The following is a 20,000-nucleotide window of genomic DNA, read 5'->3' on the forward strand; positions in this document are numbered from 1 at the left end:
AACAATGTAACAATTTTAATCTCTGTTTCGGAACAACTGAATCGATTCACAGGTGTGAAAGCACCCTAAGATCACTAGACATTTGTAAGCAGGTGTGTTTGATTAGAGTTGGAGCTAAACTGTGCAGGACACCGGCCCTCCATCTACAGAGTTTGCCCGCCCCTAATCTACAGTATTACAGGAGTTTGGAGTTAGTATATTAGAAGTTTGCCCCTAATATACAGTATACATTTATATATGTATGTATGTATGTATGTATGTATGTATGCAGTTGAAGTCAGAATTATTAGCCCCCCTAATACTGTAGATTAGGGGTGGGCAAACTCGGTCCTGGAGGGATATAGGGAGATATATATATATATATATATATATATATATATATATATATATATATATATATATATATATATATATATATATATATATATATATATTTATTTATTATTTCACTGGATATTTTAAGATATTAGATATTTTTCAAGTGACATTTAAAGGCTTAACAAGGTTAATTCGGCAAGTTAGGGTAATTAGTCAAGTAATTAATGATGGTTTGTTCTGTTGACAAGCAACAGAAATATTGCTTAAGGGGGCTAATAATATCGGTCTAAAAATTTTTAAAAACTGCTTTTATTTTAGCGAGAAGAAAAAATATAGGAAATACTATGAAAATTGCTTGCTCTGTTAAACATCATTCGGGAAATATTTAAAAAAAAAAAAAAAGAAAAGAAATTTACAGGAGGGCGAATAATTTTGACTTCAACTTTGTGTGTGTGTATATATATATATATTTATACACATTATATATATATATATATATATTATATAGATATGTCCCTTTATTAATGTGCCACAGCGAAATGAACCGCCAATTTATCCAGCACTTGTTTTTGCAGCGGATGTCCTTCCTGCATATATTTATATATATATATATATATATATATATATATATATATATATATATATATATATATATATATATATATATATATATATATATATATATATAAAAGTAACTAATAATTATTTACTTGAGTAATTTTTTCATCAGATACATTTTCACATTTTTTATTGAGTAACTTTTACGTTTGTTACTTTTACTTGAGTAAAAATTTCCGCAAATACTTTTGGATACTCTACCCACCTCTGCTCAAGACTTTGTCAAAGCTTGAAAGTCCATCCACTATAAAGCATACCACAGCTTTGCTGGCAATTTTATGCATTCAAAAAGTGTGGCATGAATAAACAGCATTATAGTGCTGCCCATCAAAGAGCATATCACTGATCGGACAAACTTGCTGAATACATCTGCCTGTCACTGACTATAATAACGTTTCCAGTCTGACGAAGACACCGAGTGAGAGATGAACGAGACTAAATGACTGATGACTTTACACAACGGACATGACAGCAGTCTAGACCGTCCTGTTGGAAGCGCAGTGCTTTTGTGCACATCGAACAAGAGCAGATAAGTAGACTTCTCAGCGGTGGAACTGAAACTCATAATTAATTTATTTTGCATATTACTGTCATCTAAAAAATAGAACGCTCAGCGGCTGACGGAATGAAGAAAGGAAAACAGTCATTTTTTGTGGAGGAAATAAATACTTAAAAACACTTTTATTGAGTTTCTCAGCCGACACTGGGACTCTAACAAAGGATAATAAGGCTAATTTCAGTGGTGCATCTGCTGAGAAAGTGATTCAATGGAGCTGCCTACACACTATTTATGAGGAGATTTCTGAAAGCGCAGTTACATAACAACAATACTCAGTCACTTACTCTTCAGCACCTACACAAAGAATCAATGAATGGGTCGATGGATGAAAAAAAAATTAAAATGGAACAAAAAAGTTGATATTTTAAGAAATGTGCTAGTAATTTTGATTGTAATTGTAATGTGCATTTACACAGTGGCCATAATAATCTATGTAAACACAAGAAAACCACATTAACTTTATACTGCTATACAGGTGTTGTAATTGTGGATTAAAGATGTTTAATCCATTAAATGTTTTTTTTTTTTTTAAGCATAACGGTAAACTACAAACTTTTTATTAAAACATACTTGTTTGTCGTAATAACGACAATCTTGGTGTAGCTGGTGTATTCTGGGAAATTTTCATACCCCTTGGTTTTGAGTGTGGGCCTGGATAATCTCAAAGGCTATCTAGCTGTTCTCCTTAAAGGCTGATTTATACTTCTGCGTCAAACGCCGGCGTATGCTACAGCGCTGACGCGTAGCCCTTCGCCGGGGTCGTCGCCGTCACTGACGTGCACCTCTCAAGAAATGTAACTACACGCCGCAACAACGCGTAGCGTAAGCTCTTTGATTGGTTGGCTTGGTAGCGCTGACGAGTCTGGGCAGGACTGAGAGCTGCGCGAATGGCGCGAGCGATTGTTTACAAGTGTGGAGTCCTGTGAAGGAGCTCCGGATGGAAAGTTTTGTTTTGTGTTTACCTCATAGTTAAAGTTGCTGCACGTCCGCCGGTTCCTGCCTCAAAATGAGCGAGTTTGAGCCACTTGTACATCCCGGAAGAGTTCAGGAAAAGCAAAAAAGCAGCGAAGAAACTCGACACAGAGGAACATTTACACCTCACTGCCAACTAGCGTTTCTGAAGTGTTAATGCAGACCAACAGAGACAGCGCGCAGAAGTATAAATGCACAGCCACGCGCGTTGCATGCGCCGTGGGTGTACGCCGGTCACTTGACGCAGAAGTATAAACCAGGCTTAAGCCTGATTTATACTTCTGCGTCAGGTGACTGGCGTAACCCACGCTAGTTACGTTGGCAGTGAGGTGTAAATGTTCCTCTGTGTCGAGTTTCTTCGCTGTTGGTTTGCTTTTCCTGAACACTTCCGGGATGTACAAGTGGCTCAAACTCACTTATTTTGAGGCAGGAACCGGCGGATGTGCAACAACTTTAACTATGAGGTAAACACAAAACAAAACTTTCCATCCGGAGCTCCTTCACGAGACTCAACACATGTAAACAATCACTCCATTGGGCTCGCGGCATTCGCGCGGCTCTCGGTCCCGCCCAGACTCATCAGCGCTACCAAGCTGACCAATCACAGAGCTTACGCTACGCGTCGTTGCGACGTGTAGTTACATTTTTTGAGAGGTGCACATTAGCGACGCTGACGGCCACGGCGAAGGGCTATGCGTCAGCGCCGTAGCATACGCCAGCGTTTGACGCAGAAGTATAAATCAGCCTTTAGTATGACTGTGGTATGACTTAGGTGACTGATTTTCGGCCAATCTTCTGTATTTAAACTCACAAATAAAAACCACCAAGTTGCCAAATTGACCTTCTTATTTCACAATATGAATGGTTTAAAATTAAACTCAAAGTGACAGAGATAACCAATTACAATATTTACAAATGTACTAGATGTAGGGAAAAGAGATCCAGCCTGCGGCACAAAAAGAGAGACCGAGCTAAAGAGGAGAAACCCAAAAATAAAAGTCAGATGCGGCACAGCAGAGCAGGTCAGTGTTCAACTATTAAAACCATCCTGGCTTTAAGCTCCTCTACACTTTCATGCTTCTGTAAGCTCGCAGAAATCCCATCCCATCATGCAACCTTTGGCTCTGATGCTTATTTACTCAGAATTGTGGGTAAATAGTGAGTTTTAATTACTTTTCATGCTCAGTGGCGGCTCTGATTGGCTGTGGTAAGCTGCCTGCGACGCTTTATCAAGATCAGTGATAATGCCACTGTTTACCTCACAGCAGTGAATTTAGCCTGAAACAGAATAATGCTTCCGCTGCAGGTGTGTGTGTGTGTGTGTGTGTGTGTGTGTGTGTGTGTGTGTGTGTGTGTGTGTGTGTGTGTGTGATTTATTAAAGCACAGAGGAGTGTAGTAAGGTCAAACACTGTTTGCTCACTGCACATTTCCATTTTAATCAGCTGGGTGAGCTGCTGTGAAACACAAACCACAAAGGTGTGGATGCTGGTTTACTGACCCACCTGCACAAGCACACACACGCACGAAGGCACGTACGTACACATCAATGCACTCACAGGTAGGTCTGTTGTCAGGTAGGCAATGTAAAATACAGTAATGTGACCGACAGATGGGATTATACTGCATTCAAAACATGCAGACAAGCATACACACAGACGAAGACTAACGGTAAACAGAGAGAGTGAATGAAGGAAGGAAAGAAGGAATAAATAAGCAAAGACTGAAAGACAGACAGAGGGAACAGACAAATATCTAAACAAAAAGTATCAAACGACTGACTGGCAAGCAGACAGACAGACAGACAGACAAAACATTGTTTTATGGCAAGAAAAAAGTTAATTACAAAATTATACATAATAAAATAATGTTACAAACTGATTATATAGAGGTACATATTTACAAATAGACAGACAGATACACGGTAAAATGAAAAAAAAAAAAAAGACAGACAGAATAGAGAAACTGAGATACAGAGACAGAATGACAGATATAAAAAATAACAGACAAAGAGACAGACAGACAGACAGACAGAGAAAGAAATAGAGACAGACAGACAGACAGACAGACAGACAGCCAGCCAGACAGAAATACAGACAGACAGTGAGACAGATGGATGGAGAAACAGACAAAGATACAGACAGACAGACAGACAGACAGACAGATAGATAGACAGACAGACAGACAGAAACACACAGCCAAACGACAGACACAGATGCAGACTGAATAGCAGACAAAGACTTTAGATGGATAGACAGAGACACAGTCAGCCAGTCAATCAATCAGACAGTCAACCAGAAAGACAGACAGACAGACAGACAGATAGACAGACAGACAGAAACACAGACAGAAACACAAACAGACAGATAGTCAATCAGACAGACAGACAGACAGACAGTGAATCAGATAGACAGACAGACAGACAGACAAGCAGACAGACAGAAACACAGACAGACAGAAACACAGCCAGACAGATAGTCAATCAGACAGAAACAAAGACAGACAGACAGACAGACAGATAGTCAATCAGACAGAAACACAGACAGACAGACAGTCAATCAGATAGACAGACAGACAGTCAATCAGATAGACAGACAGACAGACAGACAGCCAGCCAGACAGACAGACAGGCAGAGAGAAACACAGACAATAGAAAGAAAGACAGACAGAAAAAATAATAAACTGGGATATGGATAGACAGAATGACAGATATAAGAAATAACAGACAAAAAGACAGACAGACAGAAACACAGATAGACAGTCACTAAGTCAGTTAGTTAAACAGACAGACAAAATGAAAGATAGAGAGACAGACCGATTGACACACAAAAACACACCGCCAAAATGACAGAGATACAGATGCAGACTGAATAGCAGACAGAACGACTATCGAAGGACAGACAGAGACAGTCAGACAGATAGATGGAGAAACAGACAGAGACGCAGACAAACAGAAACAAAGACAATCAGTCAGACAGTCAGACAGACAAAAACACAGATGGACAGTAAGTCAGACAGAAACACACAGACATAATGAGAGATAGAGATACAAATACAGACTGAATAGCAAACAGAAAGACAGATGACAGACAGACAGGGACAATCAGACAGACAGATGCAGAAACATAAACCAGAGATGTATAGTAACGAAGTAGAACTACTTCACTACTGTACTTAAGTACTAAAAGGCAGTATCTGTACTTTACTGGAGTATTATTTTTTTCTCCTACTTCCACTTTTACTTAAGTACATATTTTACATGAGTTTAATACTTTTACTCCGATAGATTTTTTATGTGCTGCATCGTTACTCGTTACTAGGGGTGTCAAAATGATTGATATCAGTTCAGTAATAGGTCATACCCGGTTATTACGTGATGACGTCATTTATCTCCTATGCGCGATGTCGCAATACTATGGCGGAGGACGGAGGCGCGAGGGCGAGGCGGCAAAGCGTACCAGCCGCTAGTTTACTATTAGGGAGAAATGTTGTAAAACTTCACCTCTGCCTATCTCTCGCTCTCTCACTTTGGACATTTGACCCGCTGGCCAGTTTGTAAGGTAACTTTTCCTCTCTTCTTAGCTGTTAAAGCTGTGGATCCAGACATGAGCGTGCCAAGTTTTCTCCACTGTGTCTGTTACCTGTGATAATCGCGTATTCTTCCCGCCATGGGTGAACAGCGCTTATATTTCTAAAGCCCTTTCTGTTGAGGACAATAACCAATCATAGCCGTGTAAGACCCGCCTGGCATCGCTCAAAAAGCAGGCGGGATAATATTGACATGAGTTTATTAGCTGTAAATGCTTATGCTGTCTTCTGTGCATGAGTTTTGTTTGATACATCCAGGAAAAGTGTTTTCTTTGAGCAGGTCAAATTGAGGGCAAAGTTCGTATATCTGACTGCTGTATTAAAGGACAAAATTTATTACAAAAACCCCTTTAACTGTCACACCAAGACAAAAGCAATATAATTTTTTTTGATTGCATTTCTTAACTCCTAATGTCGCTATTTAACACAATCCGTGCATTTTTATTTAACACATCACATTATTTCTAAAATATCAGCCTCTACCAAATGGTTGAGATGTTGGTTTATGGTAAAAGTACCAGGATTAATAAATATACTACAGAAAATATGAACTGTAAGACCAATTTCATTAAAAACATAATAAAAATAAATAAAAATTATTACTAAATTATAGCCATAAGCCACAAAATATTTCAGATTTTCATTTAACAGAGTAATATACACATTTTCCTGTTTTTTTACAATAAAATCAAAATCAAGTGAATTTCTGAAGCAGGATTTAGTTTGCTTGTTTAGTTTAAAGCTTTTTATTTTAAAGCAATCAAACTTCAAAACTCCCAAAGTGTGAGTGTGTCATTGTGTGTGTGTGAGTGAGAGTGAATAATGTGTAAGAGAAAACAACAGTGTGATTGTACCTGTGTGTGTGTGTGTGTGTGTGTGTGTGTGTGTGTGTGTGTGTAAGAGAGAGTGTAAAAACAATTGCAACCTATATAATGTCCCCACAATTCACAAAAATGTGTGTGTGTGAGAGAGAGAGATAGAGAGAGAACTGTGTGTGTGAGAGTGGGGAGAGAGTATACATTTAGGTGTGTGCAGGGCAGTGTGTGTGTGTGTGTGTGAGAGAGAGAGAGAATGTATGTGAGTGAACATGCTGAATTATCTCATCAGTGAAGGCATTTTCTGGTTAAAGGGCCTGACGATGTGAGCTCTTGTACCATAGAAACTATTTACAGAGAAAAACAGTATGATAAGCCATGTTTCTTGTCGTTCTGCTTAATCAAGTACCCCAAAAAGATATTTAAAATAAACAAAACAATTAGTGTATTTTGACTGCTTTCTTTAATAACTACATTACACAATACTTGTACTTTTACTTTCAGTACTTGAGTAGTAAATTTTAAAATAAACTACTTGTAATACTTAAGTACAAAAAATGTTGAATACTTTTGTACTTCCACTTAAGTATGGTGCTTAAAGAGCACTTCTACTTCTACTCAAGTCAATTTTTGATAAAGCACTTGTACTTTTACTTAAGTATGGGTCTCTAGTACTTTATACATCTCTGACATAAACACAGACAGACAAAGATGCAGACGGACAGAAACACAGACAGTCAGACAGAGACAAAAACACAGATAGACAGTCAGTCAGTCCGTCAGACAGACAGACAGACAGACAGACAGACAGAGACTCACCTGACGATTTGCTCTGATACGGGTTTGTTTTGAAATTTTGGTGGTAGTTCTAGCAAGGGCTTCACTGTGAAACACTGAATGTCTGTTTAAACCACACTAAGAAACAACAACCAAAACATTGTGTTAAAACAAAATTTTGTGTGTGTGTGTGTGTGTGCGTGCGTGTGTGTGTGTGTGTGTGCGTGCGTGTGTGTGTGTGTGTGACAAACATATGCTGTAAGGATACACTGTCCAGATGAGTTCCGGATGTCCTCGCTGGGAGGCGTGGTGGTCTTCATCTTCTCAGCGTTGGGGAACTGAATGAGCAGCCGAGCTTCGAAATCCTCCCAGCGCTCGTACTCCTTACCCCGGTAGATGAACATCTTATTCTGGAGAAGAGGAGAAGATTAATTTTAAGATGAAACACTCCATTTTAATCTCTTAATATTATTAGAACAGTATGACTTTCAAAGCATTGCATTTTTTTTAAAACAAAATAAAAGTATTATTATTATTATTATAACCATTATTTTACCAGGAAAGACCATAGACTGTAAAATATATGGACGTAGTATCCGTGACGTCACCCATAGGTTTCTAAAGAGCGCAAAAGAAGCCACAAGTAGGCGCGGCCAACCGTCGCCATTTTGTTCGCGCGTCATCACACCCACGGCGGGATACCAAACATGGGCAAAGAAGCGGAGAGTGAGCGGAGCTACAGACACCTACTAGCATTTAGCTTGGAAATGGTTCAGACACACTTTACTTTGGGAGAACGCTTAATACTTTATCACCTGTGACTCGTTTGTATTCTGACCACTTGTGCTTGGTTGTATACTATATCAATAAAGTGTTTAGACTTTTAAAAACACTGCTGTAATACATTGAGCCACTAAACATTGTTCTTATGACGTTTTTCAACAGGAGGAAAACGCGAATTACTTCCAAACACTTCAGATATTGTCTGTGTTAGTTAATGTAAGACTATTGATGAAATCCAGCATAACACTGTATGACAACGCTTCAGATGACTGTTCTAGAGCCTACAGCTAATCAATCTGACAGATTCTGGAGTGCATTACAGCTCTAAATATAAATATAAACGATAAATGATCTTAAATAAAACAAATACATGTATAGAGATGGTATATAAGTATATAACTTTACTCACATGGGAAACGGAGGCCACGTGAATGGTTTGTGAGCACAACTAAGTGCCCTCAGCATGCCATGCCATCTAATAATTGTAGGAAACAAGTGCAAAAGGCAGTTGACTGTGTAAAGCCACATTAAACAACACAGAAATACGATAAATATGCCGAGTTCAGTGGCTAATCTGCAGGATTCAGCTGAGGTGACGTGACGGCAACCAACGAGACCTAGCTGTCAATCAAGTGGCCACTCCCTTAATTATGCAAACTTAATATAACTTAATATAAAGGAAACGGATGAGTTATAAAAAAATTCACCCCCCTCACAGTTGTCATGAAGGGTAATATTAGCTGTATTAACCAAAATCTTTTTTTGTACCAGGCTGTAAACACCTTTTTTCTGCTGTAAAGTTGGCCTTTCTAACAGTGGGCTCAATTGAAATTTGCTCTGTTTTGGAGCCAGGAGCGGCCAAGACTAGCGGAATTTCGGATGAATTGCAGTTTTAGTTACTTCCGTATTGGCTTCCTGAGAGAGAGCGGGAGGTTGCCGCTTGGGAAAGACACACTGAGATTAAAAATCTCTTTTACAAGAGCGTCCTGGCCAAGATTAGGCAGCACACAAGTCACATGAGTCTAACAGACAACAAACAAAAAACAATTTACAGTTAACATGAATCACACTGACAACTATTCAAAACATCTACAAACCTGTGTTTCAACTTCTAAAACTTTTATAGTCTTTTTAAAAGCATGCAGTGAAATCAAGTCTTTGAACTGCAACTGTGTTTGCAGATTATTCCAAGCAGAAGGTGCTGCGTATTTAAAAGCCTTTTTTTCCCATCTCAGTCCGCACTTTAGGACAAGAGAGTAAATAAATATCCTGTGAGCGAAGGCCATAGTTAAGAACAGGCTTATTACAAATATAATTCTGGAGATATGATGGGAGTAAACCCAGTATAGATTTGTAAACAACAATATGAAAAGTAAGTATCATTTAATGAACACACCAGACTAAACAAATTAAGAGAAATGCAACTCAAAGAATCAATTCACAGAAAAAGGTAGAGATGAGCACTAACACATTCACATCTAGTTTTTAACACAATAGTATGCAAAAACAGGATGAACATAAAAACACTTCAAATCTGGAGCGTGTGTCATTACAAGCACTTCAGTGAAGCACGTCTAGAAGACATTAACATATGAAACAGCAGTTTCTTAACTGAACTGAGGGCCTCTGCAATAGCAAAAAATAACCTAAAAGTATGCAAATTTCAGACAGCAAACATAGACCCAAGTGTTGTTTAGGAGAGAAGATTTTCTTCAACACTTTTCTAAACATAATAGTTTTAATAAATTTAATAATAACGTCTAATAACTTGTATATTTAGCCTTTGCCATGATGACAGTAAATAATATTTTACTAGATATTTTAAAAGTATTCGGCTTAAAGCGACTTTTAAAGGCTTAACTAGATTAATTAGGCTAAATAATTCAAATTAATCAAGCCAAACTTATAGTAAGATTTCTCCCCCAAAAAATATTATATATATATATATATATATATATATATATATATATATATATATATATATATATATATATATAATACTGTTAAAAAATGTTCGTGTGCTGCACATGGGTGATATACACACACCGGCCGTTTTATTAGGTACACTTTTGCACTGAGTTGAACCCCCTTTTTCCTTCAGCTCCGCCTTAATTCTTTGTTGCATGGATTCAACAAGGTGCTGGAAATATTCCTCAGAGATTTTCCTCCATATTGACATGATAGCATCACACAGTTGCTGCAGATTTGTCGGCTGCACATCCATGATGTGAATCTCCCGTTCCACCACATGCCCAAGGTGCTCTATTAGATTACGATCTAGGGACTGTGGAGGCCATTTGAGTACAGTGAACTCATTGTCATGTTAAAGAAACCAGTCTGAGACCAGTCACTTTATGACATGGCGTGTTATCCTACTGGAAGTAGCCATCAGAAAATGGGTACACTTTGCTCATAAAGGGATGGACATGGTCAGCAACAATACTCAGGTAGGCTGTCGCATTGACATAATGCTTAATTGGTACTAATGAGCTCAAAGTGTGCCAAAAACAAAAAACAAAAAACAAAATCCACACTATTACACCACAATCAGTCTGAGCTGTTAATACAAGGCAGGATGGATCCATACTTTCATGTTGTTGGTGCCAAATTCTGACCCTACCATCTGAATGTGGCAGCAGAAATGGAGACTCATCAGACCAGGCAACGTTTTTCCAATCTTCTATTGTCCAGTTTTGGTGAGGCTGTGTGAATTGTAGCCTCAGTTTCCTGTTCTTAGCTGACAGGAGTGGCACCCGGTGTGCTCTTCTGCTGCTGTAGCCCATCCGCCTCAAGGTTGGACGTGTTGTATGTTCAGAGATGCTCTTCTGTACTGCTCTATCAGTTGGAACCAGTCTGGCCATTCTCCTCTGACCTCTGGCATAAACATTTGCGACCACAGAACTACCGCTCACTGGATATTTTCTCTTTTTTAGACCATTCTTTGTAAACCCTAGAGAGGGTTGTGCGAGAAAATCACAGTAGATCAGCAGTTTCTGAAATACTCAGATCAGCCCGTCTGCCACCAACAACCATCCCACGTTCAAAATCACTTAAATCACCTTTCTTCCCATTCTGATGCTCAGTTTGAACTGCAGCAGATGTCTACATGCCAAAATCCACTGAGATGCAGCCATGTGATTGGCAGAAATAGATATTTGCGTTAACAAGCAGTTAGAAAGGTGTACCTAATAAACTGGCCGTTAAGTGTACATACCTATATAAAACAAACAAACAAAAAAAATCATAGGGGGTAATAATTTTGTCTCCAAAATAGCAAAAAAAAAAAAAAAAAAAAAAAAAAACACTATGATATCAAAGGCTATTAATTTGCAAACTAGCATAAGATAATCAAATACCTAAGTGTGTGATCAGATCATTTAATCATCAAACGCCAATCAAAACATTTGATCAAAACACAGCCAAACAATACTGAAAACATTTCACAGCACTCAAGAACATTCTGTATTTCATCGAGTTTTAACATTGAATCTCAAAATAGAGGCGTTTGCAGTCTGGAAACGCTCAATTACTGCACATTCGCATAAAGACGCCGTCAATCATCTGCGCCCACCGACAACACTGGCGACATGTTTCCACTCGCAGCATCTGTGTGAACAACTACACTGTGTGCACACAAACACCCACACACACATCAGCTGAGGGAACATTTGGAATATTCAAATTTCCTTACAGAACAATTACATGAGCTTCATATGAGTAAAAAGTGGAACACAATTGAAGCATTTTGCAAAATATTCCTGAAAAAAAAAATTCTAAATATCAGTTTATAAATAGATAAATAAATAAATAATTAAAGAGTGTAGATTAGAAATAAGGATGAAACGAGAAACAAAAACAATTTAGAATTAATCATTCTGAAAAAGCATGAAAAAATGACAGAAGATAAAATAATCCTTTCGTTTCATGTGAAGATGTTTTGGAGCAAAGTGTAACTGCAATACATCTGCTAATAAAACAAGCTAAAATGAAAGGTAATAGCATATTAGCAAGTTAACTCAACTTGATTGAACAAAAAACTATTAAATTATAAAAAAAAATCTCAAGACCTGTGCGATTTCGGCTTCTTTTTTCTTTAACAAACTGCAAAAATAATTATTTTAATTGTAATTATAACATAATATTTAAATAATGGAGTTAAAATATATAATAATATAACTTAATAATTAAAACAACGAAATATTTAATAATTAATGCTTATTGAAAGTAAAAAGCTTAAAGTTTATCAGTTTATAAATAAATAAATAAATAATAAATAAATAAATAATTTCAGAGTGAGTGTAGATTACAAATAAGGATGAAATGAGAAACAAAAACAATTTAAAATGAGTTATTCTAAAAAAGTATGAAAAAATGACCTTTTTATTACAAAAGACAAAAGAATTCATTCGTTTCAAGTTTTTAAGCAAAGTGTAACTGCAATACATCTGCTAATAAAACAAGCTAAAATGAAAGATAATAGCATTAGCAAGTCAACTTAAATGAATTGAACAAAAAACTATTAAATTATTTTTAAAAATCTCAAGACCTGTGTGATTTCGACTTATTTTATCTTAAACAAGTATCAAAAATCATTTCTTGAATGTAAATATCACAAAATATTTAAATTATAAAATTAAAAATATATATTGATATAAAATTTTTCATTAAAATAATGAAACATTTAAGATAATTATTGCTTTTTGAATGTAAAAAACTGAAAGTTTATCAGTTTATAAATAGATAAATATCACATCATATTTAAATAATAGAATTTTAAAAACATATTATTTTAAATTTGTTAAATAAAATAATGAAATCTTTAAGATAATTATGATGAAAGTAAAAAGCTTTAAGTTTATTGGTCAATACATAAATAAACAAACAAATAAATAAATAAAAAACAAATAAAGAGTGTAGTTTAAAAATAAGGATGAAATTATTCATATTTTAGAAGATAAAAGATCCATTAATTTCACTTCAAGAACTTTTGAAGACCAGCAAAGTATAACCGGATTACATCTGCTAATAAAAGAAGCTAAAATGAAAGGTAATAGCATATTAGCAAGTTAAATTAAATAGATTAAAAAAAAAAAAAAAAAACTATTCAATTATACCAATAAATTCTCAAGAATTGTGTGATTTCAGCTTATTTCATCTTAAGCAGCAAGAAGTATTTTTGGAAAGTAAATATCACATAATATTTAAATAATAGAGCTAAAAATATATGATAATATAAATTAATAATTAAAACAAAAAAATATTTTAGATATTGATTGCTTATTGAAAATAAAAAGCTTAAAGTTTATCAGTTTATAAATAGACAAATAAATTAACAATTAAATAAATAATTAAAGAGAGAGTGTAGATTAGAAATTAGGATGAAACGAGAAACAAAAACACAATTTAGAATTAATCATTCTGAAAAAAGCATGAAAAAATGACCTTCATATTTCAGAAGACAAAAGAATTCATTCGTTTCATGTAAAACGAATGCAAACGAGCAAAGTACAACTGCAATACATCTGCTAATAAAACAAGCTAAAATGAAAGATAATAGCATTAGCAAATTAACTCAAATGGATTGAACAAAAACAATTAAATTATTTTTAAAAATCTCAAGACCTGTGCGATTTCGGCTTATTTTATCTTAAACAAGTATCAAAAATCATTTCTTGAATGTAAATATCACAAAATATTTAAATAATAAAATTAAAAATATATATTGATATAAATTTTTTTTATAAAATATATTTTTCAATAAAATAATTAAACATTTTAGATAATTAATGCTTTTTTGAATGTAAAAAACTGAAAGTTTATCAGTTTATAAATAGATAAATAAATAAATAAATAAATAAATTTCACATAATATTTAATAATAGAGTTAAAATATATAATAATATAAATTAATAATTAAAACAATTAAATATTTAAGATAATTAATGCTTTTTGAAAATAAAATGCTTAAAGTTTATCAGTTTATAAATAAATAAATAAATAAATTAATTAATTAATTAATTGAGTGAGTGTAGATTAGAAATTAGGATGAAACGAGAAACAAAAATATAATTTAGAATAAATAATTCTGAAAAAAAAGCATGAAAAAATGACCTCCATATTTCAGAAGATAAAAGAATCTATTAGTTTCATGTGAAGAAGTTTTTGAAACCAGCAAAATATAACACACCAGGTAATAAAAGAAGCTCAAATGAAGAGTAACAGCATAATCAAACCACAAACAAAAACAAAACCAGAATCACAAATGGAATACGTATTGAGACAGTTTTGCTACATCAGAAAACAACGCATACACACCACACACACACTCACACTCACACTCACACACACACACACACACACACACACACACACACACACACACACACACACACACACACACACACACACACCGGGTGCCTGCTCACACACATTTCCGATGCTCAATTAGTGGAATGTGAACTGGAGGTGAAATATGCCCAGGGCCGTTTTCAAATCTGCTTTGAGCGATAAGGTGACAAATTGCAGCGGGTGTTTTCACAGCGCCACTGATTCCAGGCACGGTGGAATAAACCAGCAGCGCTCGCATGCACGACTCCACACGCATACAAAAGTGGCACTTTGAGGAGGGAGAGGAGATTGCGAGACGTTTTCTATTTCACAAAAGGCAAAGCTTCTCTCCGAGGAGCAACATGTCAACACTAGCAGGAGGCGACTGGCCTTTAGATGGACGATTTATGTTTTCTTCCCAGAGCGGCTGGTGGGAGACGCGTGACCGCAGGCGGCTGGAAGAGTATTAAAAGAATTACAAATATATCTGAAGCGCTTCGCTCCCACAGCCGCACGCTTAAACACACACACGAGCTGAGGAAGGTGAATGATTCTGTTTCATCATCAATGACTGAGAGGCTGGCCTGGAAAATGCGAAGAAATATGAAACGGAGAATAAAACGTACACACGCTACTGCTAATTCATTATCTTTTTACACTATTTACCAATTAATGTGCATTCATACAGCATAAAAGAGTTGTTAGCATTGCATATGATTTATCATACTACTGTTTTGGACAGCTTTGACAAGTCTGTCATGTTAACATTTAAAAACATGTGTGAACAACCTTAAGAGCAGATGTGGAAACAGAACAGACGTCAGCAAACACTGACGCAAACAAACAATGAATTAATAAATAGCTGAATTCAATAATGTAATTGAGGTGAATATAAATAAGATTAGTGTTTCAAATAAGTTAACCTTTAAAAAAACATCATATAATATTAAAATAATATAATATTCTTATGATATAAAATCAAATAAATCACTATAAATAAATATAGTAAATATAATTAATAATTGATAAAGTAAATGAATATTTAAGATTATTCATGCTTTCTGGTCACCGTCTACTATGAAATTAGCGTTTGTAATAGGTTTTGTATGTAAATAAATAAATACAAATATAAATATTAAATAATTATTTAATTTATTATTTTAATTTTTCAGATTATTCATGATTTTGGTCATTGTGCATTTTGAAATTAAAGTTATTATAGTTGAATTGAATATAAACAAACAAACAAATAAATAAATAATTACTAATTAGTATAATATTTGACTATTTGAGATGTAAGAAGTTCATGCTTTTTGCTGAATGTATAATTTTAAACTAAAATGTATTATATAAAAAAAATCAATTAATATAATGATTGAATATTTAAGATAATTCATGCTTTTTAGTTTTTTTTTTTACTTTAATATAAAATAAATACAATAAATAAATAAATAAATTATTATTTAAAATAATTAATTAATTATTTAAGATAATTTATTTAAGATAATTCATGTTTTTTGGTCATTGTGTACTTTGAAATAAAAATTTTGTTAGAATTTAATTGTTTATAAATAAATAAATATACAATTATTAATTAATATAATAACTAAATATTTAAGATAACTCATGCTTTGTTGTCATTGTAGACTTGTATAATTTGCCATTGTATAATTTCAAATTAAAGTTTATTATTGTTTTTTTGTATGTACAATAACAAATAAATTAAAAATAAATGAAAAATTATGAATTTATATCATAATTGCAAATTTAAGATAATGTATGCTTTTTGGTGAATGTATAATTTCAAATTAAAGTTTACTGTAGTTTATTGTATATAAACAAACAAACAAACAAACAAACGAACGAACGAATAAATAAATAAATAAATAAATAAATATATAAATAAATAAATAAAATTATTAATTAATATAATAATCGAATATTTTAGAATATTCACCCATTTTGGTCATTGTGTACTTTGAAATTAAAGTTTTCCATAGTTTATTTCAAATAAATAAATAAAATGATAAATAAAATAATAAATAAATAAATAAATGAATAAATAAATAAATAATAATTGAATATTTAGGAATATTCATGCGTTTTGATCATTGTGTACTGAGAATTTTTTTTTTTTTTTTTTTTTGCATATAAATAAATAAATAAATAAGATAATAATTGAATATTGAACTAATTTATACTGAAATAAACTTAGTTGTCATGAACAGAAAGGAAGAGAGGTGGTGGGGTGGGTGGGGATTTGTTGGGACTTGTCACGGACAAAAGTGAACAGCAGGGGGTCGGGTTGGTGGTATTGCGGATGAAAGTGTTTCAAAAAACGTGTTTTAAAAGATAAAATCCATTCGTTTCGTTAGCAATTCAACCAGCAAAGTACAACTGGAATACATCTGCTAATAAAAGAAGCTAAAATGAAAAGACAATTCTGCTCTTTTTATCAATTCAAATATGCAATTATTGTATATATATATTTTATTTTAAAACAGTCAAGGTCTGGTTAAAAAAAGAAAAATATCATAAAAGACAAAAGATGTTTTTAAAAAAAGGAAATGGTGCAGTCACGGATAAAATGACCTTCATTAATTCCAAGCAAAAAATAAATAAAATAAAATGAATCTGATACATTGAATAAAAACCCACACCTAGAAGATGAAAAGGTGTGTATGTGAATGGCGGTTTGTGCAGTACTGAGAACAGCTGTTGATGGCTTTAGAGAGACCACACAAAGACACCAGTAATTGATTTCTAGGCCTTTGGAAATCTATCAGATGAATTCACAATGCAGCGCTTTTACACAGGGAAACAGACATCTCCATGGCGACGGTGAAATATGAAAAGATCATAACAGAAATTCTCACCCGCAGGAACGAAGGGAAGCCCAGTCCATTATAACCCACGGCGAAGTAATCCGGCTTGGGTCTGATCACCTTCACGATGCTCTCATAAAACTGAGCCTGTTTCCTCTGAGGGAGACAGAGAAGATCACACAATCAGTCCTGGAATGATCATTCATCAACACTATTTAACCACTAAAGTCTGCTTTTGGAAGCAAATACTGTATATATTTTCTAAAGAGTGGTGTTTTTGAAGGAAACTACAATACCCATGATGCTGCACCGGACATTCCACCAATCAAAGTCACAGTGAGAGGTCTAAAAGTCCATATATATTTAATTACATTGGCAATAAGTCACAGTGAATGTTCTAAAAGAGATATTCAGCCACACCCACTTTCATTAGGCATATGAAAGTGGGCGTGGCTAAATATACATTTTAGAGTATTACCTGTGACTCTGATTGTCAAATATGTATATATATGGTCGGTTTATAAAAAACAACAACTAAAATCTCTCCAATAAACAGAAATCTTTACCCATGCTTTTAAAAAGAACAGAGAAATAGAACAGACTTGAGATAAGAAGCAAACATTGACGCAAACAAACAATGAATTAATAAATAGCTGAATTCAATAATGTAATATATGAATGAATATAAAAAAGATTAGGGTTTCAAATAACTAAACCTTTAAAAAACATCATATAATATTAAAATAATATCATATTCTTATTTTGTAATAAAAATCAAATAAATCAATATAAATAAATATAATATACAATTATTATTTAATTTAATAATAGAATATTTAAGATAATTCATGCTTTCTGGTTACTGCATACTATAAAATTAATGTTAATTATAGTTTTTGTATGTAAATAAATAAATAAAAATATACATATAAATGTAATGATTAATATAATAATTGAATAATTAAGAATATTCCTGTTTTTTGTCACTGTGTACTTTGAAATTAAGGTTTATTATAGTTTAATTGAATATAAACAAACAAACAAATAAATAAATAATTATCAATTAATATAATATTTAACTATTTAAGATAGTTCATGCTTTTTGGTGCATATATAATTTTGAAATTAAAATGTATTACAGTTTTTTTGTATGTAAATAAATAAACAAAAATATTAAATTAAAAAATCATATTAATATAATAATTGAATCTTTAATCTAAATGAATAAACAAATAAATTAAATAATTAATTAAATAAATAAATAAATAAATAAATAAATAACCACATAAATAAAATACAAATTTATTTATTAATATATTAATTGATTATTTAAAATAATTCAAGCTTTTTGGTTATTTTACACTTAGAAATAAAATTTATTTTAGTTTTTTATCTAAATAAATAAATAAATAAAAAATGATTTATTGATATAATATTTGATTATTTAAGATAATCCATGCATTTTGGTCATTGTTTACTCTGAAATTAAAGTCTATCATAGTTTTTTGTATATATAAATATAAATAAATAATATTTTGAATATTTAATAAATTTATATTTAAATAAATAGCTGTCACGGAAAAAAAGGAAGAGAGGTGGTGAGGGGGCGTGATTTGTTCGGGCTTGTCACATCGTTACCCACCCTCACTTTCATGAAGGACAGAGAATCCTTAATGAAAGTGGGTGTGGCTAAAGATCACGTTTAGAGCACTAACTGTGACTCTGATTGTCCATGTTTTTAAATAAATGATTGGTTTAAAAAAATAAATAATAAAAAGAGAGATTTAGCCACGCCCACTTTCATTAAGCGTATAAAGATGGCTGTAGATAAATATCTATTTTAGAGCACTTATTGTGAATCTGATATAATTAATTATACGTATGGTTGGTTTTAAAAACAACCATAATCTCTCCAAAAAATGAGATCTATATCGACATTCACTTTTAATAGAATATATAAAATGGGCGTGGCTAAAAATCTATTTTCGAGCATGTTCTGTGACTGTCAATGCATTTAAAAATACATATGGTTGGTTTAAAAAACAACCACCAAAATCTGTACAAAAAAAATTTATTTTAGCCACGCCTACTTTTAATAAAGTTGGCATGGCTAAATATAGATTTTAGAGCACTCACTGTCACTCTGATTGTCAATGTATGTCAATGTACATATCGTTGATTTGAAAAAAAAAAAAACAACCAAAATCTCACTCCAAAAATTAGATATTTAGCCACACCCACTTTAATTAAGCATATGGAGGTGGGTGTGGCTAAATCTACATTTTTAGAGCCCCCACTGTGACTAATTGTATATATATATATATATATATATATATATATATATATATATATATATATTTATGGTGTGAAAATACAAGATGTGCAGCACCTAAAACTATGAATACTGGAAGCCTGTGCTG

The 20,000-nt window shown here is 33.3% G+C and overlaps 1 protein-coding gene across 6 annotated transcripts in view; it reads right to left on the reverse strand.

Annotated features, from left to right (window-relative positions):
* Positions 1–20,000, reverse strand: part of dock1 (dedicator of cytokinesis 1) — a 502,920-nt gene that overhangs the window by 61,283 nt on the left and 421,637 nt on the right. For all 6 annotated transcript variants that reach the window (XR_015944908.1, XR_015503568.1, XR_015503567.1 and 3 more), the window contains 3 exon segments: positions 17,632–17,736; positions 7,914–8,055; positions 7,688–7,769 (listed from right to left, as the gene is read on the reverse strand). Coding sequence is in view for 3 of the 6 variants with exons in the window: in XM_087275373.1 (XP_087131499.1) it covers positions 7,688–7,769; positions 7,914–8,055; positions 17,632–17,736 (329 nt within the window). In the remaining 3 variants the exon portion in view is untranslated.

The sequence above is a fragment of the Danio rerio genome, chromosome 12 (genome assembly GCF_052040795.2).
Source record: "Danio rerio strain M-AB ecotype USA chromosome 12, GRCz13ab, whole genome shotgun sequence".
NCBI classification, from domain to species: domain Eukaryota; kingdom Metazoa; phylum Chordata; class Actinopteri; order Cypriniformes; family Danionidae; genus Danio; species Danio rerio.